Here is a 27,015-nt window from a genome sequence, read left to right as displayed (position 1 = left end):
ATTATAAAACAACATTTTCTGCAAATATTTCACGAAACATGGAAAAATTGAGGTTTAATTTTGCTGTGAAACCAACAGCAGATGGGAAATCAAACACCATATGCATAACCTCAATAGCTACACCTGATGGCAGATTTTTGAAATTACACTCGAACACCAACCTGCAAATCTACACCAAACAGTTAAAAATATTCCAAACTATGCCAAAGTCAGTAAATCATTAAATAAAAGACATCAAACACGGAAAGTATGGATAAGTTTGACAGATGATATATCAAAAATATATTTGGATAAAGAGCAAAACATACAGTTTAAGGATTTTTACCTAGGCGAAATTGAGGAAAAAACAAAAAGTGTTGAATCTATACCTAGTGGATCAAATAAAAAATTGGAAAAACTGTTAGAAAAATTTCTTGAAGAAAAAAAACTATATCTGAAACTCAAAATTTAGGGAAAATTTGCATACGATTTCATGATTGAGAAATTCACGGGCAGAAACTCAAATGCTTACCAGTGGATTAAAGATTTCAAAAAAGAATGTAAATGTTTGCTAATCTAAGAAGACAAAAAGAAAATAGAAATTTTTAAACATTTCTTAGAATACTCCAGTGTAGTTTGGTACAACTGCATGCAAATGAAACTTACAGTGGAATCGGACCGGAACAAATGGGAGAAAATGTTTTGTGAGACATTTGAAAACAAAGGATGTCACCCATCAGATATGCTGACTTAGAATAAACATCAATGACTTCCCGAATATATTGATTTTCATAGCAGTATATTGAAATTATTTAGTACTGTAGTTCTTCAACACGATATATTGGATATATATTTTAGAAGCAGCCAATATCTACTCATCACTTTAATAGTAAAGTCATGTAATAAATAAAAAATTGAGCCACATCTAGAGACACTCCTAAGATAAAACAATATTTATCGATTTTATTTTAACTGCAGCCAATATCTATTCAAAAACTACTTTAATAGTAATTGATGTAATAACTATCAAGTTTTTTTACATTGTTATAAAATTTCTTTCATACGTCGATAAAGAAGTATCACTTTAAATTATAAATAAACCAAACTAAAAAGTAGAAAATAAATAATAGTTTAAAAAAACTAAAAAACGCGCTTTTATAGAAAATTGAACTAAAAAAATAGAAAAGAAATTTTAATAAAATTGAATTAAAAATATTGTAAAAAAAGTATTTTATTTAAAAAAAAGCGTGGGGTGCTTTTTAATATATTATCAAAATGATAATCCTTCTACTCATATCTGTCAGTAAAATAATTATAACTATTGACACCATGCACCCCACGCTTTATTTTTTTTAAATGAAATACATTTTTTACACTATTTTAAATTCAGTTTTATTAAAATTTATTTTCTATTTTTTAGTTCAATTTTCTATAAAAGCGTGTTTTCTAGTTTTTTTAAACTATTATTTATTATTTGGTTTAATGCAAAAGTGTCTGGTACTTTAATAAACATTAATGATATACTAGCTGCAATACCCGGCCTTGCCCGGGCTGAACACAGGGCGTAGTTAGTAATTGTCTTCTTGATTTGAATGTCAAATGTGAAAATTAATTTAAATCACTTTCAGATCCCGACAGACGTTGTTCTGCCAGTTTATACTTATTTACCTGGTCTGTATGTAATTTAGACTTTATAAAGCAATATATAAAAAAAGCTAAAAATAAGAGATTACTAATATTGAAATGATTCCATTATCTAGCTAATGCTCGGCCTGCATTGCAATGCCTCATTCAGTTTTGTTTTGTAATATGTTTGAAGTAGTTCCACATATACAAATCATCTATCCATCTCTCTATATATATTTATCTCTATCTACATCTATATACATCTATGTATCTATCTATCTCTATTTATCTCTTTATAGCTACATATATACTTTCCACTATCTCTATATCTTATATAAATAAGTCTCTATATAGCTCTATACATCGTCGGTCTTTTGCAAAAAGGTGCCAAGTAAAATGGTAAAAAATGTTACTTGGCACCTTTTTGCAAAAGACCGACGACATCTATAGGTATATCTCTTTATCTAACCCATTTCATTATCTATACCTCGCTCTATCTCAACTTATCTCTCCGTCTCTATCTCACTATATATATATATATATATATATATATATATATATATATATATATATATATATATATATCAATCACTCTATCTCTGTCTCTCTTTTATATTTAAATAAATTGTGTCATGCATGCGCACTTATACAACAAAAACAGATGACGTGTCGCTATATAAAAAGAAATAAACACATATTTTGACACGATTCGTACTCCAACTATTGAAAAATAGTTATACCGTCTCAGTAACCTTCATGGGCATGCGCATAACTAATCACCAAAATTTCATCGCAATCGGATGAATGGCATAGGAACGCATACGGCACAAACAAGCGAAAATTAAAGACATGACAAACGCATCAAACGATGGTGCGTTTAAAATTCAAGGCAACTCTATCTATTGACGAAGTTAAGAACAAAACTGTTATTAGCGCCTTTATTTTGCTAGCCGCTGCGAACTCCACTAAGCGGACTGGTCTCACCAAGGAGAAAAATATTAATTTGCCAGACCTTACTATGTGTATGAACGTGTGTCAGACATAGAGAAATGACACTCACTCACTATTTGTATGTCTATGACCTATGATTTTTTCTGTTATAAAATGAAATTATCACTTTTTCACTTCCTTAGGGATGGAATTTCATATTAATATGGTGTCTATGTGTTAATCCAGGTTATAAGCTATCTGTAGGCCAAATTTCATTCAAATCCATTCAGTAGTTTTTACGTGAAAGAGTAACAAACATCCATCCATACTTACAAACTTTCACGTTTATAATATTAGTAGGATTTTTTTACAAACATTCTTTAACACAGATAATTTGCACAACTATAGATTGTGTTATTGTTATGTAAAGCGTATGGTTTGAATATTGTACACAAAGTTTTTTTTCACTAGTTATGGAATTTATTAAAAACGTATAGTCAACGAAATTGTATATCTATTTATATGCATTTTTTACTTTCACAACTGCGTAGGCGATTTTTAAGTATATCTGTAAGAGAAGTGTTGTACCCGTTTCTATTATAAAAGGTCCGCAAATGTATTAAATCTAAATAATATGTTATGAAACAATGTTTTGACATATTTTTTTTATTTTGAATATAATTTTTAAATTTTATGTGATTATTTTTCATTTATCACATCATGCATTACAGATACCTTATGGAAAGCTTTGAATGATTCACAGATTTATTTATTGTGCGGCGGTAACTAAAGATGATACAGAAAACTACAATCTGGTGCAGGGAATAGAAACTTTGGGACCTTCCCCCCCCCCCTTTTTTTCTTCTTCAAGGTCATCCTCAACCACTTTACCTAAGCCATTGTAAGACCTTTTCAAACCCCCCTGCACCCCAGACCACCCGCTGATTTTACAGCTCATCCTCGCCTGCCTTGCTCCCCACTGACTTTCTCAACCTTCCTCCCACCACGTCACGTACGAAGACTACCGAAAAGGCAGAGCAGAATTATTTTCCCTATGATGAATCCTCTTAAAACTTGGTTTGGATGCTAGTTGTAAAGGCGGGAAAGCCAGTAAATAAACAAGATGGCTGAACGCCCTAGTGAAGTACTACTGATCTGTGTTATTTCCTTTCCTTGCATAAGATAACAGTACATGGTGGCAGCGGTAGTTCTTCGGACCTAAAGACGAGTAAGGAACACGTCGTTGTAGCAACCAGAATCGTGGAGAACACTTAAAGAATGGCAAGAGAAGGGGGAGACCAGCAGGCTGGGCGAGCGCCTAACCTCCATCCACCCCCAGCGTTGGATTTTGCAGTGCCTGCGGCGTGGGAAGCTTGGGAGAGAAGATTTTCTAGATACATGTCGGTGGCAGGCCATAGTCAAAAAAAGGATGACAAAAAAATTGATCTGTTGCTTTACATCATGGGTGACCGAGCAGAGGAAATATGGGCGCAGTTCCAATCTCAACCTACAACATATGATCAGGTGTTAAAGGCATTTGAAATGTATTTTAATCCCAGGAGAAACAATTTCTTTGAGCGTTTTCGGTTCAATTCGAGGTCACAAATGCCAGGAGAGACGGTAGCAGATTTCATCACCGCATTACACAAGTTGGCAGACAATTGTAACTATGGCCAGTTGAAACCAGAATTAATAAGGGACAGAATAGTCGTGGGTATGGCGGATACCAAAACAAGTGAGCAGTTACAGCTGAGGCCAGATTTAACACTGGAGCAAGCGATTCTAGCAGCAAAGCAAGCAGAACTGCAGAGTAGCCATTCTGCGGTGTTATACAAGGAACAGCAGAATCGTCGTGGGGAGGTTCACCCAGTTCAAGTGGACAATAGACATCACCAAGTGGACAATAGACATCAACAGCCCATTTCCTTTAAGCGTCAGTCGACAGCCAGGGGTGAGATCCGGCCCTCAGGTCAGTGCCAGTTTTGCGGTTTGAAAGACCACGAGCGTTCTAAGTGTCCAGCAAGAAATGTCAAGTGCTTTAAGTGTGATAAAGGCGGTCACGGGGCGGTGGTATGTAAAGCAAGCAAGCCAGGTGGCAGTTCTCAAGTGCGTCTGGTGTCAGAGACAGGCAAAGTACCGGAAATGGAGAAAGAATGTTTCTTGGGTAGTTTAGTACTTGGGTCTGGGGGCACCAACAAATGGACTGCCTCGGTTAGCATCACTAATTTTAAGTCCACAGTAGAATTCCTAATTGACACGGGGGCAGACATAACCTGTGTTCCTCCAGAAACAGTTCCAGAAGAGTTCAGAAAACAGTTGAAACAGTGCACGAAAACTCTTTCATGACCGGATGGTAGTATGTTGTCGGTTCTGAGGTGGTTGGTTCTGGAACTACAATGTAGCAGTAAAAAATGTATGTCAGAGGTTTATGTAATAGAGGGGTTAAAACACCTATCTTAGGAAGAAGGTCTTTGATAAGTCTTGAAATCAGTGGCGAGGCGTGAGGTTTACATGAGGGAAAGCAACCACTCCGTTCACCCCAAAACATCGTGGAGGGGGGGGGGTCCGGAGGTCCTCCCCCGGGAAAATATTGATTTCAAGGTACAAAAGGGTGCTATTTAAGTCGTTTTCTTAACTGAAAATTGACTATTCCACAGGTAGAAAAATTGACATTTTTTTTAAAATTATAAACTATTTTTGAAAAATAATAATGTTTGGCATACATTATTCTAATAATAAAATACCTACTCTACATTATTTATATACTAAGTGGGAGTGTAGTATCATCGATATCTGGTACAAAATATATAAACAGACAACACATCGCAAAGTAAGTACTTAAAATAAAGAGAAGCTCATAAAAATGTACTAGAATAGTACAAATTAAATGTTGGTATTTTTTGTACCAACACGAAAGAAACTATCTTTATACGTATTCAGAAACTCTGTTAACTAGTACGTGGTTATTCACAGTCACTCCAGCGAGATTGCAACTCTCGAGCTGGGATCCCGTATCCGCCACCCGCGGGACGCGGTCGGTAGCAGTCGGCACTGCTAGGCCGCCCCCAGCACGCACACAAATCCCACGCGCACTGCCAGCCTTCGGTTACCCAATAGGGCGCAGGGAACTCCCAGCCAACAGCCCGCGAGAGAGATGCGCGCGCCCCGAGAGACGACCACCGACTGAAACGCGAACTCGCCACCTGCCCTGCCGAACTGTGGTGGACATAGCCGAAGCAGTCGGCGGAAGAATTCCACCGTCTGCTTCGGCCATGTTCGCTTGAGTTCGGCAAGAAAGCGCTACCTTCGTAGCTTCTACCACGTGTTTTTACAGCCAATCCCCTCCTCGAACCTTTGTACCATGCCACCCCCCTTCCGAAAGGAAACTACTGCGGCAGCCTTCCTGCTGAAAGCGGTCGTACCAGTGCTTCTAAACCTAGCAACGCTTCTAAAACAGCATGTTTTGTGTGTCGACGAGTTCTTTTCTTATAGCGCACAGCGCACAGTATTGGGTCCCAAGAAGATAATGTAAAAAATACATACACCTAACTGCACGAGCCAAAGTAAAATACTATTCTGAATAAAATATTTATTTAAAAAATACATTGTCTGCAAACTGCCTGGGCAAGCACTGCTTGCCTTGCTTGCCCTGACGAGACGCCACTGCTTGAAATTGTTCAGTTCACGGGTGAGCAATGGATGTTATCACAAATATGGCACCCGATAAAGCAGTATACACTGAAGTACAGGTGTCTAGGGAGTTTCCGGGAGTGATCAAGGGACTGGGGAAAATGAAAGGGGAAGTGAAGTTAGCAGTAAAAAAGAATGCTCAACCTTTTGTACAGTCACTACCAAGAGTGGTGGCTTTGCCCCTATTTGATAAACTCAAAAAGGAGCTGGACAGACTGATTAAATTAGACATCATAGAACAAGTAACTGAGCCAACTGATTGGGTGGCTCCTATTGTGGTAGTTCCCAAGGGTGACTCAGTGCGCATTTGCGATGATTATTCAGAATTAAATAAATATGTCAGTCGTCCTCATTTTCCAATAACAGGGGTAGAAATCAAGCTAGCACAACTCAAAGGGGTAAGGTTTTTCTCAAAAATTGATTGCAACTTCGGGTTCTACCAAATGGCGCTAGACAAAGCAAGTCAGCCTTTAACAACTTTCATCACGCCATTCGGAAGGTATATGTTCAAGAGGCTCCCATTCGGGCTTACAAGTGCACCGGAAAACTTTTCTCTAAAAATTTCTCAGGTGTTAGAGAGTATAGATGGGGTGGTCTTTCACATGGATGACATATTGGTATTCACGGCAACTATAAGGGAACACGATAACATTTTGAGACAGGTTTCGGGGAGGCTGGAGACAGAAGGAATCACGCTAAATACCAGCAAGAGTTGTTTCGGGGTCACTCAGGTAAAGTATTTAGGATTTCTGTTGTCGGCGGAGGGTATTAAAATATACTCGGAAAGAGTCGAAGGCATAAGTAACTTCCCTCAACCTACTACAAAGAGCAAACTTCAGCAGTTTTTAGGGCTAGTAAATTTTTCAGCGCAGTTTCTTTCAAACAAATCGCAGGTGTTAGAGCCATTGTTCGTACTTCTAAAAAAAGATGTGGATTTTGTGTGGAAAGAAGCCCAGAAAAAGGCATTTAGCAAAATCAAGCAAATGCTTTCCAATGCACCCCCCCTTGGCCTTTTTTAATCCCAACATGCAGATCATCTTGAGCGCAGATGCCAGCTCTTTTGGGCTGGGGTGCTGTGTTCTTCAGCAATCGGGAGATTTACGCCAGGTTATAGCGTATGGTTCGTGTAACCTCACAGCAACAGAAAAATGGTATTCGCAGATAGAAAAGGAGGATCTAGCTTTGATTTGGGGGGCGGAAACGTTCAGGCAGTACCCGATAGGCATACCCATTATTTTGGAAACTGACCACAAGCCGTTATTACAAATCTTGCATACGAAACCCTTAGATGAGTTGTCACTTAGATTGCAGCGTTTTCGGATCCGCTTAATGCGGTATGACTACACAGTCCAGTATGTGCCAGGAAGAAATTTAGTGGTAGCTGACTCCTTACCCCGTAATCCGGGGAATTCATCCCAGAGGGAACAAGAGCAAGAACTGACACATGAGGTAGAGGCTTTTGTAAGGTACATGATAGAGGCGTGTCCGGTAAAGGACGAATTTTTGCAGGTTATCAAACAAGAACCTGTAGAAAACTACGGCAATATGCTGAGACAGAATGGCCGGAGAAGAGGGAAGTATCGGAAGAAATGAGGTTATATTATCAGTTCAGGCACGAGATTACGGTAGAAGAGGAGTTATTAGTGAAAGGTACCCGTCTGGTTATACTACTCCCTCTTCAGCAAAAATGTTTACAATTCATACATGCAGGACATCAGGGAATAACAAAATGTCGGGAAAGGGCCAAAATGTCGGTGTGGTGGATAGGAATGTCCACACAGTTAGAGGAACTGATAAGAAGTTGCCCTAGATGCATAGAGGAAAAGGTGAACCCAAGGGAACCATTATTGCAGGAGCAGTTTCCATCCAGGGCATGAGAGAAAGTGGGGATTGACTTCTTTAAGCAGCAGCAATGGTACATGATAGTTACTGACTACTACTCGCGTTACTTTGAAATCATACCTATGTCTTCATTGGGGGATGAATTGGTCATCAAGAGTCTCGCGGAAGTCTTTGCAAGGTTTGGTATCCCGAACGTCGTTAGAGCGGACAGTGGAACACAGTTTCTCTCAGAGAAATTCAGAAAATTCAGCTCCTCATATAACGTTAGTATCATCACCTCATCTCCACACTATCACCAGTCTAATGGGGAAGTGGAGTCGGCGGTGAAAGTGGCCAAGCAATTAATAAAGAAGAATGAGGATCTTACTTTGGCACTGTTGGCGTACCGTACAACGCCGTAAGCTAATAGATTTAGCCCAGGCGATTTACTCATGGGAGGGCGCTTGCGATCTACCCTTCTGATGATGCAATCTAAGCTATCTAGGCAGATCAACCATGAGCAGGTGGTACAGAAGGAAAAAAGAAGACAAATCCAACAGGCGGACAGTTATAACCACAGGCACAAGGCTAGAAAATTACCGGACCTAGTAGTAGGAGAGAGGGTTTGAGTTTCGGATCGCAGAGAGTATGGAGAAATTGAAGCAGTGGGGCAGGAACCCAGGTCTTACATAGTGAAATTAGGCCAGCGAAAGTATAAGCGAAACAGAAGGTTTTTAGTGCCAGCACCATTCCCAGGGAAAATTACACAGGCAGAGAAGGGACGAGAAGGGGACATAGAGTTCAAGTAAAATCACGGGCCGAACATAGAGTTCAAGGAAAATCATAGGGAATTAGTACAAGAGCAAGAGGGATGAGAAGGGGGGTCGAACATAAAGTTCAAGGAAAATCATAGAGACGTAGTACAAGAGCAAGATAAATCCAGCAGGAGGGATGAGAGGGAAGAGGAAGAGGAGTTTAGAGGATTTGGGGAGGATGTCTTGCATGGGCTACAGGGTGAGAAATATGGGCCACCCAGAAATTCACAGTATCATGCAAGGGGGTTAATAGAGGATAATTCTGGAGGGATAGTGTATGATAAAGACTTGGGACTTTAAAAGAGTGAGTGTTGGCAGCAGTGATATAATGTAGACGAGAGAGAGTGGATAACATGTAACGATGCAGGAAGTGATAATAAAGAATAAAGCATTGATAATAAGAGACAGTTACTTGTTATTGTAGAAGTATAATTATAGTGATACAACAAATAATAAAACATGGCGCAGTCGGCAGGATCGAGAAGAACTGAAGAATAACAACGGTAACATGGAGTTCAATAAGCCGAGCCCACTGAGCCTCAATGGCGATGTGGCGCGTAATTACAAGTTGTTTCAACAAGAGGTAGAAGTGTACTTTTTAGCGACTGAAACGGACACAAAGCCAATTAAAGTACAGGTAGCAAGGCTCAAGAATCTTATGGGGTCTGAAGCGTTAAAGGTGTATAGCTCACTGCGACGTGAGCAAGAAAACGAATAAGAAACAGTTGAAGGAATTTTAAAGCTAATGGGCAGCCATTGTGTTCCACGAAAGAATGAAGCTATGAATATTTACAAATTTTTTAGTCGCAAGCAAGTAAGTGGCGAGACTTTCGATAAGTTTTACACGGACCTAAAGTTATTAAGTGAGCCGTGTGAATTTGGAGATCAAGAGCAAAAGTTACTTAAAGCACAAATAGTGTTGGGAATAGCGTCCTCTGTAACACAAGAAAAATTACTCCGTGGTGATATGACCTTAGAGAAAATGGTGAATTACTGCAAGTCGGTGGAGGTTGCAGGGATTAGTGCCAAAGCTCTAACAGAAGGCCAGACAACACAAGATGTCTTGGAGGTTAGGTCGCGACAAACAAGTCAGTGTCCGAGTAGATTTCGTAATCAATCAGGGGAGAGACGAGATAAACAGTATACAGAATGTACAAGGTGCTTAAAAAAACATGAGGTGAGGAACTGTCCAGCGTTTGGAAAAAGATGTAATAAGTGTATGGGTTTTAACCATTTTGCAGTAGCGTGCAAGAATCAAGCAAGTGGTCCTAGTAGGAATGGCAAGCACGGAGGATCTCAGAAGAGCAGTAAAATGTTCACGGTAGGATATGGCGAAGTGAGTAGTGGTAGTGACTCAGATCCACTAGAGGTGTTATCAGTCAGTCGGTTAAAGGGGAGCAGTGATAAGGAATGGTTTAAAGAAGTGACTGTCGGGAGTGTTAGTATAAAGTTTAAGTTGGATTCAGGTGCAGTCACTAATATTCTACCGTACAGAGTATACAAAGAGCTTGGGAGCGAGATCCAGCCACAGTGAAACCTCGTTAATAAAATACCGGTTATTTCAAAGTTCGCGTTTATTCAAACACTTTTAATTCCCCTTCTGACTGGGATAGCATATTTAATGTCAATAAATACGGTTAATACGAAATATTCGTTATTATGTATTACGAAGTAACCTCACGTCCGCTCACGTAGTGTACTATTATACTATTATCGGATAAACCGAACAAAATTTTAGAACAAGAATCGCACACGTAAGGTTTGTTTGACTCGAGGTCTCTTTTTGACCTGTCAACTCTCGGGGCGCCCTTTTCCGGAAGCAGTTTGGCGGATGGTCGTTTTACTCGCGGGGGCAAGTTGCTCTCAGGTCACTCAGGTCATGCTCTCGATGCTCCTCCTCTCGAGGAAGAGTTGCGAGGGCAAGTCGTCTGCTGGTTGTTTTGGCGCGACTTTGACGATGGAGTCAATATGTTATCAAGCTACATTTGGTGATGACTGTAATATTTTAATATATGACGACATTGAAGCGGAAAAACATTACAATATAACTTATTTGGCGTCCTTTATTTAACAATCAAAAGATTTGCAATAGTTTCCTAGTACAGGTTAGCTTATGCATACCACAGGCGGTTTAAAGTCAGAAAGCAATATATATATATATTTTTTTTACCTTCATCAAGCTCTCTCATAGTTTGTAGTCCAATATATGGTAAATCAATAGCTACTTCATCTTCAGATGAATCTTCATTTCCAAACAAATTTCTCACGATGTCTGCTATATTTTCCGCCATCATTGTTTTACAACAAATCGCGTTTTCTTCGTGTATTAAAAGTTACCGACTCTTTTTGCCCTCAGGTCAACTTTCCCAACTCTTTCAACTCCCGAGGAGCACGAGAGACCTCGAGTCAAACAAAATCACGTGCACGCAGCTTCACTATAATTCTGTTAAGGCTAAGATCCTGAGTTTCTCGCTAGCGGGCAAAGACACGCGTAGTTATCTTTGTCCTCAACAGAGCGCACTAGCAGTACGGTTGAACGATGTAGCGACGCGCGGAAAAAGGAGGGGGGTGGGCAAGAGGACGCTGTTCTCAGAATTCTTATCGCCCAGCGGGGTGTCATGTTTACGACCGGTCTGGAAGAGGGGGGTGGGGAAGGGTGTACTCTTCCTCGGCGAGCATTATATTTCCAATCCGTTTGCCTCTCTGTCCCTTTCCCATACACCCATCCAAGACTACTCGATCCTCAACAAAGCGCAAGAGAATAAATATGACTATTTTTGGTACATTTCAGTTAGAAACCCGTACGTAACCGAGTGCAACCCAAGATAATTATAATAAATATTAATTTGGTGCACTACACATATACGATATACAAATTGTATGTTTTACTGCGGTGATTATGTGGCCAAAACTATCAAGATTTGGTCTCTTTTCCAAGAACGCTTGTTCACAGCTAACCGCTACATTCAAATAAGTTGGCCAGTAATGTAGTTTTCCTGCCCCCGTAAAAAAAAAAAATAATAATTTTTAACTGTGTACTACAAAAATTTTGCGCTCCTACAAATTTTATTTCTTTACACATTTTGTCACAGGTGTGTGCGTATGTGTATTACACAAACAGTTGAACGTTGACCATCTAATAGCATGACGTTATGTTGCAAAGCGGTATTATTTGCTATATTTGATATCTCATTAGGACTGTATTTTTCTTTGCAACTATATATACAGGTGAACTTTTATACTATCGGAGAATATTTTGTAGCTGAATATCTGTCTTCAAAATATTGCAGGTTATTGCATTAATTTTAGTGTTTTAAATGTATTATGTTTTTAAGCATGTATACATGAGGCTAGAGCTAGAAAAATGTTTGGTTTCCGTTTTTAGCTGACCTGCAGCTTATGGCTTTTGATTACACTTCCTTTTTTTATATGTGATGTTTAAAAACGATGTTATTTGTAAATGTCCTGGCATTCGTACTTCTTGTAAAAAAACATAATCATATTTTCGAAAAATAAGCTATCATTTAGTAATTTATTATTGCAATATAAATACGTGTGTATGCCAGTCGCGTCTGGCGAAATGAGGAGCTCCTTCACGCTATCCCTACTGGTGACGTCAAGCATCACTGGTAGTTCGTCTTTTATGTATGAACTGGAAGTCAAAGAGGCTCGAAATAAACATCAGTTGTAACTAATAATAATAATTTAATTCTGAAAGGGCCACATACTCGAAGAATCGCCTTCTCTACGCAATCAAACGTGTTGGAAGTAAAATATATAAGGAGTAGGCTACACGTCATAGGTTTTATAAGAATATTTCGGAGGGAGCTAACCAAAGGATATTTTATCAAGCATACAGATAAAGTGATATTTTAAGAGTAGTAATTCCCCCCCCCCCCCCTCCCCACCAACACCACCCACAAACTGACGGATTTATTGACACATCCGTACATAAAAAAACACTGCTCCACAATCTGCACCTGAATCGTCTTAGTGGGGAAAAGGTGTACATAAATTACGATCACTGACTGAGGTTATACAGAAGGTAATCAACCAGAGTAAGTGATTAGGAGCAAGGAATACTAATCCAATAAATATGCCATTGATATAATTTTATGATAATTTTTACTCACGTTTTAGAATTTGATATTGCTGAATAGCAAATTTACATTTTAAAATATTGTAACAATGAAAAATTGCGAACCAATAAATATTTTTTGCTGAGTGTATAATTTGATTATGTCTTAAGACAAATAGAAACTAGATATTATGAGTACAAAATATTTGTAAGTAATAAAAATTTAGATAATAAAATACTTACATTCATACAAAATACAAATATTTTTTCTTGGATATACAAGTATAACTTCAATTCATTTTCGGCCAACGAACATAAAGTTATGCTTTGGGCCCTGATAATAAATAATACCTACATAATTACATTTTCACTTTTCACCAAAAGTACATGAGGTACAAAAGTCAACAAACCTTAAAACACAATAAAAATATACCCGGTATACATTATATTATAATACAAACACCAATACAATACTAATTTTAACTGAACATTTTTTGGAGGTATGCATAATTTTATTAAAATTAATCAGAAAGTCATGCAGTTACATGTTTACAACCTTGCGTACTTCACTTGCCTTTGACGAATCCGGATATGTTCAATGTTTAGCCAGCCGAAAAGGATGTTTGGATTTTATTTTTAAACACATGTGAAATTAGTCCTTTCTTTTAACACTTCATCGCTGTCACGTGAATTTAAGGCATCTTACATTATTATTGTACTTTTGTTTTGTAGTAACGATCGGTAGGCTAAATATATACATGTGTTTGTTGAAACTTCGTTTTAAACATCCATTAATTAATTTTGTCAATTTATTTATTGATACCAGTAAAATACAAAATAAATGATATTTATTTTACGACCTCTTAAATTATTTAAATGATATATAAAATATGACCAAATTTTTTTCAAATGAAGACGTATTTTCAACTGGAAGTACGCGAGAATTACACAGATTCATTTACTTGCGTATTGCATAGCATACTTCACGTCCATTTCTGACAGCCTTGCGAAGTCACTTCCAAAGTATCTACAAGTATATTCTTCAGGCGAATTCGGACACGGCATTATAATCTTCCATTATATCTAGAAGACGTGTTCTTACATTTGCTTGGAGTTTTCAATTATTTTTTTGAAATAATAAAGGCAATTTTAAAGTTTAACTCCATTTCAGAAACACTTACGCAATATATTTGGTGGTTCTCTGCAAGTGTATTTTGTGTTTTATTCTATTTCGATAATGAAGTCAATCTGAATTTATTGCCTTTTTTTTCAGATTTGTTTATACATTAGATGTATTTAAATATAAAAATGTATGTAACAGGATGAATCTTATATGGTTTGAACAGTTATCTATAATGACTTAGTTGGTTTGTTCATTAAAAGCCTTTCTTTTTTACTGTTCAAGTTGGATTTCTTTATAACTCAAAATAAATTATCACGTAACTAAAAAAATGAATAAAAGAGCAAACTTCTGTTAGTATAAAGGTGTTAATTTTATGAACATAATGTAATACAATTTGTTCTCTAGATAAGTATATTTAGAAGTAAGACTTCATATATAAGTCGTTACCGTGGTACGACTTCCGGAAAAGTTTTACACACACACACATTTATATATATATATATATATATATATATATATATATATATATATATATATATATTTTACAGAAGGTACCGGAGCTTGCAGGTTGCGCAGTAAGTAATTGTATTGTTTGCGAGAGTTCTCTGTTGGCAGTAACACCTATGATATATGTTTGATGTTCTGTTTCCAACTCATCGTTAAAACTAAATTTTACAGACTGAATATTATCCTTTGATTTAAAATCTAAGTTATTTACAGTGTTTAAAATATGTTTTCTTGCGTTTAAGAATATTTCGTATTGTTTGTATGATGTTTGAGTTACCCGGAAAGATAATGAGATAGTTATTTTATACTGATTCTTTCGCGGTTTTTTTTTAATTTTAGTCTTGACAATAGGGAATGAATTATTCAGGCTGTGCTAAATAGATAGCTTATGCTTTATGTCATTAAGATCAAACTCTTCTGTTTTTGTGCATTGTATAGTATTCCTAGTTTAGTTAATTTATCCAACAATATATTTATACAGTCAAGGGCTTAGATGCTTTATAAAAAAAACTCAAGTGATTCATAATCAGTTGCCGTGTATAGATATAATTTGTCGAAAATAAGCAGTATATGTTTTACTGCTTAGAGTTGATATAAAACCATGTATAAAATTGAAAGTATTTTGTACTTTTCATACTTAAAATTATCATGCAATGTTCAAATATTTTTCAATATAAGTAAGGACACATGTATAAAGCGAATACATGTCGTGTCAGGCTATTTCACACATAACTGTAGTTTTTTTCTTAGAGGTTTGGCGAATTGCGGGCGTGCAGCAGTAAGGTAACTACGTCCTCATTGGCCCCGTCAAGTGCGGGAAAACAGCCTTCACCGACCACAGCCAATAATTACAAGAAAAATCTACAGTGTTTTGTAAAATACCTTGACACGAAATGTATTCGCGAAATACAGGTTTCCCTAGATATAAGACGTAATTGCTCTCTGACGATAATTTTCTTTACTGGTATTTGGGAGGAGAATAGTTTTTTTAGTCTTGTGATATCCATTCTGAAAGAATTTCAATAATGGATAATGTGTTTATTATAATTAAATTATTATAATATATATTATAATATATTCGTCATCTTGCCCCTGCAATCGTCAACTTGCCATAGGTAATGACAGTGTGAGCATTATTTTGTATTATATGTGTTATTTAAACCAATGATGTACAGATATGATGAACATTTAAGTAAAATAAAAATAATAATGAAATTATAAAATATTATAAATAGTTCCTGTGTTAATAGTCGTAACAATTTTGTTTGATTTTTTTTTGTAGATGCCTAGGCATATTATAAGCGGAAAACGGAAAGGAGGCGTTGGAGTGACGAAGAGATAGATAGAAGAAGCAGAATGAAGAGAAGAAAAATGAAAGAAAAACTAAGAAAACTGAAAAACAAAGCTCTGATCATTCTGTAGCAAAACCATAAAGCCTAAATAGCGTTTCTTGCCCTGCATGTGAAGAAGTTTACGTGGAACCTCCAAATGAAGACTGGATTCAGTGTTCCACATGTTCTGAGTGGTGGCACGAAAACTTTTCCAATTATGAAGTCAAGGAATTATATCAAAGTCGTTCAAATATGTTACAATATATCTTCTTTACATCCTGCACGTTGTTTAGTGTAGGATATCTATAAAACTATTGTTTACTTTGTCCATAAATATATATATTTTGGTTTCGTCATCTTACCCCAGTAGGTTCGTCAACTTACCCCACTCCTGGGGCAAGATGACGAATGTGCTAACTAATTGGTTTCTTGTCAATAACTTCGGAACTACGCAAAGTAATACAACCTTTTTACATATTTAGGTAGAAATTAGTATGTACTTCGTATTGGTACCAAATTAGATATTATATATGCTTATTTATCTGTTAAAGGCCATTTCAAAGCTTAACATCATCAACTTGCCCCGGTCTCCCCTACATAACTAAATCATTACGGGAGGAAGTTGCCATAGGCGGCTGGTCCTTCAGTTACTATTTTTTTTTAAACATCTCTATAGAGTTGCAATAGTAACTATTAATATTTTGATCATAACTCATTTATGTAACATTACACCCAGAGGTATAGCCCATTCTACTAGAGCTAAAGTCGAGGTACAAATATAATTAAAGAAACACAATTAAATAAATATAACTAAAGAAATATAATTAAATAAATTTATAGAAAATAATTGTCATTTTGCAAATAATTTTTTTTACAATAATTGAAATATTCTAATAAAATCTTAAACATTATTTATTTGTCTTCAATGTACGATTCTTGAATAGAAGTATAAATAATAATTTAATAATTTAAATTGATTTTGGAAGTTATATTATTATATGAAACCATTTTGCTATTATTGTAATACACCGTGATTGCAGGATTCATTCATGTGCTAAGGTAAAGAGTCATATCAAAATACATAATGAAGTCACTAAGATAATAGGTATGTGAAATAATGTTGTAATAAAATGTAATGTGCGACGTTCACGTAGATGCCCGTAAACGAAACAGGTTAGATATTATAATCATATTTAGCACTTTAGTATTTCCAAAATAAGTTTTTTTTTAAGACGCCCAACTATTATAATAAATCTCTATCTACTAAATCAATTTAGTAATTGTAGTTAGATGATTTTAAATAAAAAATATTCTATGAATAAATTTGTCACGACAAGTGAAGCATATTAATAATAATTTACATCGCTGAAAAGCTGACAAATATATCTATAGAAATTGTCGACAACGTGAGACGGTTTTCAATTCATTGATTACTATTGCTGATACTAGTGTTGTGTTTTGACCGTTTCGAAGCGATAATATTCCCGCCTGAACTCCTGCGATATTAGAGCCATCTAGTGAGTAAACTCGGAACTAATCGGAGCTCTAGCGGCAAACTGTTGAACTCGTTCCTTTCATCAGCGGCAAGTGACAGTTAAGTCACAGTATTTAATACTCAGATTATTTAAATTCTGTACGTTGTATTAAAAAAATTACTAGACAGAATTGTTCATTGTACCTCCTTTAAGTTGTGTGCAAAGTAACAGCCGTGTACCGTTAAAAATATACCTAATATTTAGTTTTGAAAATTTCAAAATTAAAATTAAATAAGAAAGCATTTTTTGAAAAAAAAATTTATCGTCATATTTACAAAATTCAAAGTTTTATTTACAATTCTGTCTAGTATGTATTTTTTATCTACTACGATATTCATGGGAGAAATAATTTTCTTGGAGGCTGCAAAACTAAGGATCTTAGCCTTAACGGCAAATTATTTGTACGGTAAATGGTCTACAGTGACAGTCAAACCTCTATCTATCGAACTCGCATGTATCGATTATCCGTGTTTATCGTATACTTTCTACGGTCCCGGCAAAATTGCCATACAAATAAGGTTAAAAAAGTCCGCTTGTACTGATGTTCGAATTATCGTTTTGTCCGCATTGATCGTACAAAATATGTGGTCCCGTCACTATAAATTATAATAGATGATCGTTTAACCATTAAGATTTTGCAGAAATAACCATTTCTTAGAAAGAAACCGTCATAAAAACAGTAACGACAGTATACAGTAGTAAAAATCAACTTAAATCTGCAGCCAAGCACGTAAATATGAAGAAAAGACAAATGAACAACAACTTACGAAGAAATTGGATGATGTACCATAACTACAGTACAAACCCAATTGTTATCCTAAGATAATTACCATAAAAACTAAAGATTCTTTGTCGATACCATAATTACTACAGAAACACGAGAGCTACCACATTTGCACTAGTTACCGTAACAACCGAGATGTATATTTACTGTGACGGTAATGTATTTATTTATTCCATATTAAAAATAAAGAACATTATTGAAAAATAGGATGTTAAATTTTTATATGTACGTTTGGCACATGTTGCGAAGAAATAATGCGATCTGAAATAATGCAGTACTACTACGAAAAGCGAAAAGGGTAATCGTGGATTTTTAGGTTATGGCAGTCTCTCTCGTTTTTCAGTAATATCGGCCGAAAATTAACAAGCGTATCGGAAGTCGGCAGAAATGCCGATTCAACTAAATATTGGCAAAATCGGCTTCTTCAGTACAGCTCTACATTTGATGACATGAGTAAACATATTTCAGACTTCAGGATATTGAAAAAGACTTTATTTTCCATGTAGATTTATTGTGCGTATGTTTTTTTTTTGCAAGTGTAAATTGAATTAAGTAAAATACTTCCATTTTTATTTATTTTTCAACTGATTTAACTTTAATGACAAGTAACTGATATGTTTCTGACACTAATTTTGAGGTTGAAATATTTTTTAAAAATTCTTAGAGTGAAGTCCACTTCAGCATTAATTGTCTTGGAAAATGTTCTGGCTGCTGGTGATGTAGACACTGATGTCTTGTCTTCCTTCGACAAACTTTGCAGTGCAGTAAAGAACATTTATGCAACAAAAAAAGTGCAGAAAAAAATCAATGAATTTTTCAAGCCTCTTTAATTCTCTATTTGACTAATTTTCGAGTAAAAAATCAATACTTGATTTTGTCGATTGTTATTAATGTGAGCATATGCACCTGTTAATACAAACTTCGTTAATACAAACTGCAAAATTTTAGGTCCCTTCAGGTTTGTATTAAAGAGGTTTCACTGTAGTTAAAACTAAAGTGAGGTTACAAGCTTTTGGAGGGTTTCAGGTAAAGACTCTGGGCAAGATTGTGGTGGACTGTGAGACTGATAAAAGAGTGACAGTAGCTGAGTTTATAGTTGTTCAGGATGAAGGGGCATGCCCAATATTAGGCTTAAACACCTGTGTGGAATTAGGCCTTATTCAGAGAGTGGAGTCACTCAAGGTGGCAATTGCAGAGGGGGATGGAAAAAACAGCATTGTTCAGAAATATAAACAAGTTTTTAAAGGAGTAGGGTGCTTCCCAGATGTGTACAAGTTAAATCTAAAGGACAATGCAGTGCCAGTAGCAAATGCAAGCAGGAGAGTTCCACTTTCCATCAAGGGCAAGTTACGGGATACCTTAGATCATCTGGTGAATAAGAACATTATTCAACCTTGCACAGAAGCAATGGATTGGGTTCATACGCTGGTAGTAGTGGAGAAACCGAATGGCTCGTTAAGACTGTGCTTAGATCCTCAAGAACTGAATAAGTATGTTTTGCGAGAGTATTGCTCTATCCCCACAATTGAAGAAGTAAAATCAAGTTTAACTGGAAAAAAATGGTTTTCAGTGCTGGACTTAAAAAAAGATGGATTTTATCAAGTGTTGCTGGATGAGGAGTCAAGTAAGCTATGTACATTCAATACACCATTTGGGTGCTACAGGTTCAAGAGACTGCCCTTTGGGTTAGCCAGTGCGCCAGAGGTTTGTCAGAAACTGAATACTAAGTACTTTGGAGATATAGAGGGAGTGTGTGTGTATTTTGATGATATTTTAATTAGTGGAGAAACTAAAGTTGAACATGATCAAGTTCTAGAGAAAGTGATGAGCAGAGCTGTTAAATACAATATTAAGTTTAATTATGATAAGTTTCAGTATTGTGTAAATCAAGTCAAATATTTGGGGTTTGTTGTTAGCAAAGAGGGAGTTCACCCAGACCCTGACAAAGTCGCAGCGGTACAGGCCTTACATGCACCTCGTAATAAGAAAGAGCTGCAGCAGCTAATGGGGTTCATGAATTATCTTAGGGACTTTGTGCCAATGTTTTCTGAGGTAGTAGCACCATTGAGAGAGTTGTTAAAGAAATATGTGGTGTGGGAGTGGCCAGACAGACAGCAAACTGCATTTGACAATGTTAAACAAAGGGTCAGTGCAGCTCCCACTTTGGCTGGCTTTGATTCTAGTAAAGAGATAGTCATACAGTGTGATGCTAGTCAAAGTGGGATAGGTAGCTGCCTAATACAGGATAATAGGCCGGTACATTTTGCATCAAGGTCCATGACAGAAACAGAGCAAGGTTACGCTCAGGTGGAGAAAGAGCTGTTAGCCATATGTTATTCTTGTGAAAAGTTTCATAATTATATTTACGGAAGAAGGGTAGTTGTTTACACTGATCATCTGCCTTTGGTATCACTGATGAGAAAGCGCATGGTGCAAATCAAGAACACTAGGCTTAAGAGGTTGAGGTTAAAATTGCTAATGTATAGTTTAGAGGTTCGTTATCTACAAGGGGCAAAGATGCATGTAGCTGATCTGTTGTCCAGAAACTATCCACTGAAATCAGAGAAAGATGATGAGTCCTTGAAAGATGTTGTGCATGTAGTAGGTATGCATGAAATTGTTTTCACAGAGGACAAATATCAGCAATATGTAGATCAGACAAAAAAGGATGTTGTGTTAAGTAAAGTCCTGTCTTATGTTAAAAATGGGTGGCCTAATATCAAGAAGGTCGGGGGAGATCTGGGCCACTATTATGATATGAGGGCTGAGATAACTGCTGAAAAGGGGCTGTTGTACTTAAATGACAAGCTGATTGTGCCAAGTAGTCTTCGAAGACAGGCATTACAAGCGCTACACGAAACACATGAGGGCTGTAAGAAAGCTATTCAAAAAGTCCGTTCACATTTTAATTGGCCTGGTATTACCTTTCAAATTGTAGACTTAGTTTTGTTGTGTTATGTCTGTCAACGGTTTAGTAACAAAACTGTCAAATCACCATTGCTTGACCAATCGGTTCCTGATTACCCGTTTCAGGTAGTCTCAGCAGATATAGCTGAACATGCAGGAAAGTCATATTTGGTAGTGGTAGATTACTTGTCGCGGTGGTTAGAGGTTGAACGGTTGCAAGACAAGACCAGTAGTTCAGTTATAGAGTCATTTTCAGTTATTTTTAGCAGGCTAGGAATCCCGGAAAGAGTAGTAACTAACAACATGCCGTTTGATAGTTTTGAGATGAAAACTTTTGCCAAACAATGGGGTTTCAAACTAGTAACATCCAGTCCTTACTATCCGAAAGGGCATGGTCTAGCTGAGAAGGCTGTAGGCATAGTAAAGAAAATGCTTAAAAAGGCGGAGTATACCAAACAGCCTCTTCAAATGTTCTTACTTAATTATAGGGCAACTCCTTTAGCGGATGTTGGAGTGTCTCCATCGCAGGTACTGATGAGTCGCCAGCTAAGAACACAGCTTCCTATCAAACGAGAGCTCTTGTTACCGAAAGTACATGATGTGAGGGCAGCGTTGCAACAGGTCAGAACGGAAACCAAACGTAGGTATGACCTAACGGCAGGACGGTAAAAGGAGTTTCGCAAGGGTGACTCTGTCTTGTTAAGGGATTTGAAAACACGGTATTGGAACAAAGCAGTTGTCGTGGGGAAACACACAACACCCAGATCATATCTTGTGAGGGATGAGGAAACGCACAGAGAATACAGGAGGAATGACACATTCTTGAAAAGCTTCAAAGGTTTTACAACAACAGAACTCGAAACAGCGGGCAAGGAGGCTAGCAAGTGTGCAGGATACCTACACAAACTAGAGGACAGCAAGGAGCTTAGCACGGGGTCAGTAACCAAACCCTCAGAAAAAATTAATGTTGAGACGGAGAGGGTTGGTAACGCAAGGACTCAAGACAAAGGGAAGGTGGAAAAAGTAAACTGCCCCTCTGAAGGGTATAGGACGAGAACAGGCAGGCAAGTTATACCACCGCTAAAGCTGAATATGTAGGTGTAAGGGAAGCTAGGTAACTTGTTGATAATGTGCTTAGATATAGTTAGTGTATCTCCTTAATGAGAGGGAAAAGGGGGAGATGTATGATAAAGACTTGGGACTTTAAAAGAGTGAGTGTTGGCAGCAGTGATATAATGTAGACGAGAGAGAGTGGATAACATATAACGATGCAGGAAGTGATAATAAAGAATAAAGCATTGATAATAAGAGACAGTTACTTGTTATTGTAGAAGTATAATTATAGTGATACAACAAATAATAAAACAGATAGAGTTAAGGGAGACGGATGCAAGGACTGGAGGGATAGAGTTAAGGGAGACGGATGCAAGGACTGGAGGGATAGAGTTAAGGGAGACGGATGCAAGGACTGGAGGGATAGAGTTAAGGGAGACGGATGCAAGGACTGGAGGGATAGAGTTAAGTGAGACGGATGCAAGGACATCAAAATAACAGAGGAAGCCACCCAGTTGGTTGAGTAATTTTCATTGGAAAGGAGAGAACAGTCTGGACAGCTAAGTAATGTATCAGGTTAATTGTAAAGAGTATTGTGTCATATAAGGGACTGCTTGAGAGGAAGGATGTAAAGGCGGGAAAGTCAGTAAATAAACAAGATGGCTGAACAGCCTAGTGAAGTATTACTGATCTGTGTTATTTCCTTTCCTTGCATAACATAACAGTACACTAGTATCGTTAGGAATTGTAAGTTGCATTGTCTAAAGGTTTCATGTAAATACAGTGCACACCATTGTCTAATGAGTTAATGACAATAGTTGTACCAGTCATATTCAGTCCTGTGACATTAGTTTTTGATTTGCTAACACCAGAAATTACCTTTATTTTTTTAGCATAACTTCATTAATGCTCAATTCTTACTTAAAGTAATAATTTTATGTAGTGAGATTTATTAACTTTTTGCTAGCACCCATATTCTACATAAATTACATGTCTTGTTATCTTCTTCTTAGAGCCAAGTCAGACTCAGTTTTTTTATTAAAAATATTAATTGTAGAATTATTTGGCGCACTACTTTAGAGCATAGATAGCTATCGTCATATATAAACTTAAAATATTTACTTTTTTCTCAAGCAATTTTAATGGGTGTGTGTATAATAAATATTCACCCGACAAAAATAAGTGAATACACATTTATATATCGCCATGCCTCAGGCTGTGATGCTTTAGCCAGCTAATGAGATGAAAACACCTGTGCTACCTAGTTGCTAGGTGACTGTGCTTACATTTAGGTAAAATGGCAGTGTTGATAAGTCATATATAACAAATAAAGATGCCACGTATCAGGACATAACTGTATCTTTGATGTGATGGTAAATTTTGTGAAAGTAAATTGAGAACCGAGCATTGATTTTGAAGACTGGGTACCAAAATGAGAACCGGGAAAAAAGTAGAACCAACATATCGCTATTAAAGATGATTCAAGATCAGTTGCTAATGGGGCATATAATGAATAGGTTGGGAACAGGAACACCTCGAGAAAACCCACTGGTGCACAGCAACGTTCGCTGAATTTCCCACTTCTGCGTTGAAGCCGACCAGAAACAGAACCCAGATTGCTTTGGTGGCATGTAAGAGATCTGGCTCTCAACCTTGTAACTCCTATCTCATATGAATGGCTGTTGACGCTAAGCCAAATAAAATTTTTTAAAACATAAGTATCTAAGTTTGCCATAACCTCCCATAAACACTAACATTAGACACTGCATCATGAGGCAAGGACCCTTCAACTCACGTGGTATTGCTGCAGCGAACCTTTCTGAATCCTCCATCAGCCTTTGTCGAAGCTCATGACGGCCAATGTTCGGTGGGCCAATTAATACAATTGGCCTTTTGTGGTTCGCTCGTGGATAGTAGAGAGAAACTTCTTCGTAAGTCAAGATTTCATCCACATCGTAATCTGGACAAGCCATAACCTTCAACTGAAAACTTTTTTATGCAAACATCTTCTACAACATTAATATCCTTAATCCTAATGCAACTGTTGACAACAAAATATCTGTGATGTAATGAAAACTATTCCCTGAATTTGTGCACTTCAAAATAAAAATTCTAGCATTATATTTAGGGTAATATTATCCTGCATTATCAAAAGTACAACACAAAATTTGGGACAAAAAACTTGTAACTATACTTTTTTATTTTATGAAACTTTGTGTTTTCCTTTCATAGTTCCATAATTTAAATATCAGTACCACTTTTAGTGAAAAAAAAACTGTGATTAGCCTGCTTGTTACTGTTCAAGTAACTTAGGGATGATAGTAACGGATCTTGCCAAATCGAAACATTAAAAAAATCCTAATTAGTGTATAATTAAGATGAACCCATCATGCTGCACCCCAGTACTATAAACTACACCCACCCCTCGAAGTAACGCCCTAATTCACTCCAGGAAAACAAGTATGTCCTAATTAACACAGTGCTAATCAAATACAGTAGAACCCTGTCCTAATGTACTGCTTATAATCTTTTCCTGCTTGTAACATTATATTTGAAAAAATTGTGAGTGAATTTTTACAATGTGCATGCACAATACAACAAAACTTTCACAGAATGAAAAAAATAACTACATACAAAAAATAGATGTATGTACTTACGTATGTGCGTTAGAAGTTATATGTCTATAAAATCAAAATAGAAGCTGAAAGTATGATAAAGTTGAAAAATTGTTGGCTTGGTTAAGAAAATTCGAGCATATTGTGCATTTTAACAATAAATTGATTACATAGCTTGATGAGTCCATTGGTAAAAAGTAAAAAAAAAACTCATAAGTGCTAAATGGCTATTTTCTTTTTAAAACGTTTTCTTGCTTATAAATAAATAAGGTTTTTCCTTATGCCCAAGGGTATATCCAAAATGATGGTCAGGGGAGGACTAAATTAAATGTTCTAATACTATTTTAGTACATCTAGAATTGAAATACGTAGTACATTAGATTTGTGGTTCAAAAAAATCCTATTATGTAAAGCACTGTAGTAAAATAATACCTCAGTAAGTTTGGTGAACTATGATAGGGAATTAGGAGAAAAACTGAAAATTATTCAGGGTTCAGGGAGGGGCCATGACTGTGGCTCCACCCTCCTCCCCTCCCTTTTTGATCCACCAGTGCTTATACCCCCTTCAAAAACATTATAAAAGGTTCATTCTACTGTACATTTTTTTTTCTATGCGGGTGTATGTTAATCAAAATAATTAATTAATAAAGCTGAAGTGTTCTTGCTATCAAACATTTTAATCAAAACACTACTCCCATTAAAATAAATTTACATTACCTAGTATTATAGGTCTAAATACATTTGAAGTACATTTAAATAAATTTTGAGTAACACTTCAAACTAAACAACAAAAAATTAAATTCAAAAAAATTTACGGAATATATTGTTTTAATAATTATGTTATTAATATATTAATATATTATATAGTAATATATTATATATTAATATATTATATATAATATATTACATATTATAATATATTAATATATAATATATTAATAAATAATATATTAATATATATTATATTAATATTTTATATAATTATATAATATATTAATATATTATATAATAATATATTATATATTAATATATATTATGTAATATAATATATATTAATATAATATTTCCCCAGCCAACCTTAAAATTTTAAAAACTTACACACGGGCCTCAGCAGTAGAGCCAATATTGCATTTAAACTATAAAATTTTATGTTGTCACACTATTATGAGATTTAACACAACAGTGTATATCGTATATGATATTTGTATTAAATAAGACAGCAATATTTTTTTTTCATAATTTTTTTTTATGTACCTGAAAGTACCCAAATGTAGAGGTGATTGTACCCAAATTGTACCTACTACGACTGGCAACACTGTCTCCACAGCAGCATTTGACATCCAGGATGGCGTAATATAAACTTTGGCTGAACACTCAGGCCACCGCAATGAAGTAAAAGAATAGCTACTAAGGAAAGAGCTAAATATTGTTTGTTGATCGTCACATTAATAATTTGTTGCATTGTATTTAATACTACACAAGTGTTACAGTCATTGTGCATGCACAGAAATAAAAATTCACAAAAAATAAAAAAGTGCTACTTCAGATTTATGACAGCATTACTTTACATCATGTCATAATTGGAGTAATTTATTGCAACATTACTTCAAAACAGCACAAATTAATCAGTTACTTTGAGGGGCGGGCGGGTGTATTTATACAAAATAATTTCTGTAGCATGTCTTTTACTCCATTTTATTTTTTAATGTTAATACTAAATCCAAGAAAATTCTATTTTACATCTAAACTATTATAATGTACTAGTATTTTACAGAGCACACAGGTACTTACCATCCACGGTGTTGGTGGAATACAGTGGATAAGCACCATCGTTATACGAGCCACCATACGCTGCTTTCTTTTTCTTTTTCTTTGGATTCTTCTTCGCACACAGCAACATACCCGTCTTCTTTGATTTCTCCTTCGTCGTTTTATCACCAGTCATCGTTTGCTTCATAGCTTCTCGTCTATTATAAAAAAAAACATACAGTTAGTAATTGCAGAACTAATACATACCTTTTTCAAACGTGTGTGCATTTATAATTATAGAAAGCAGAAAATTAGGAAAACCCTGAAATGATTTAAAATTTTATAATGCAAGGAAGAGTGGAATGGAACCAGCCTCCTTTTCTCACAGATAATGGCGGCAATTTTAACAGCCACAAATAGCTTTGCTCCAGAGCCTTGGTTCATACAGTACCCGGCCTGTCTTGGGAGCAAC

The 27,015-nt window shown here is 36.2% G+C and overlaps 1 protein-coding gene across 1 annotated transcript in view; it reads right to left on the bottom strand.

The window, feature by feature from the left end:
* Window positions 1-27,015, bottom strand: part of LOC134527915 (protein PALS1) — a 310,393-nt gene that overhangs the window by 29,464 nt on the left and 253,914 nt on the right. The window contains exons 10-11 of the mRNA XM_063360947.1: window positions 26,586-26,761; window positions 23,975-24,139 (exon numbers count right to left, since the gene is read on the bottom strand). Coding sequence (XP_063217017.1) covers window positions 23,975-24,139; window positions 26,586-26,761 — 341 coding nt within the window. The remainder of the gene's footprint in view (window positions 1-23,974; window positions 24,140-26,585; window positions 26,762-27,015) is intronic.

The sequence above is a fragment of the Bacillus rossius genome, chromosome 1 (genome assembly GCF_032445375.1).
Source record: "Bacillus rossius redtenbacheri isolate Brsri chromosome 1, Brsri_v3, whole genome shotgun sequence".
In the NCBI taxonomy this organism is placed as follows: Eukaryota; Metazoa; Arthropoda; class Insecta; order Phasmatodea; family Bacillidae; genus Bacillus; species Bacillus rossius.
Note: the sequence above shows the minus strand (reverse complement) of the source record. Positions and strands in the feature narration are given on the sequence as shown.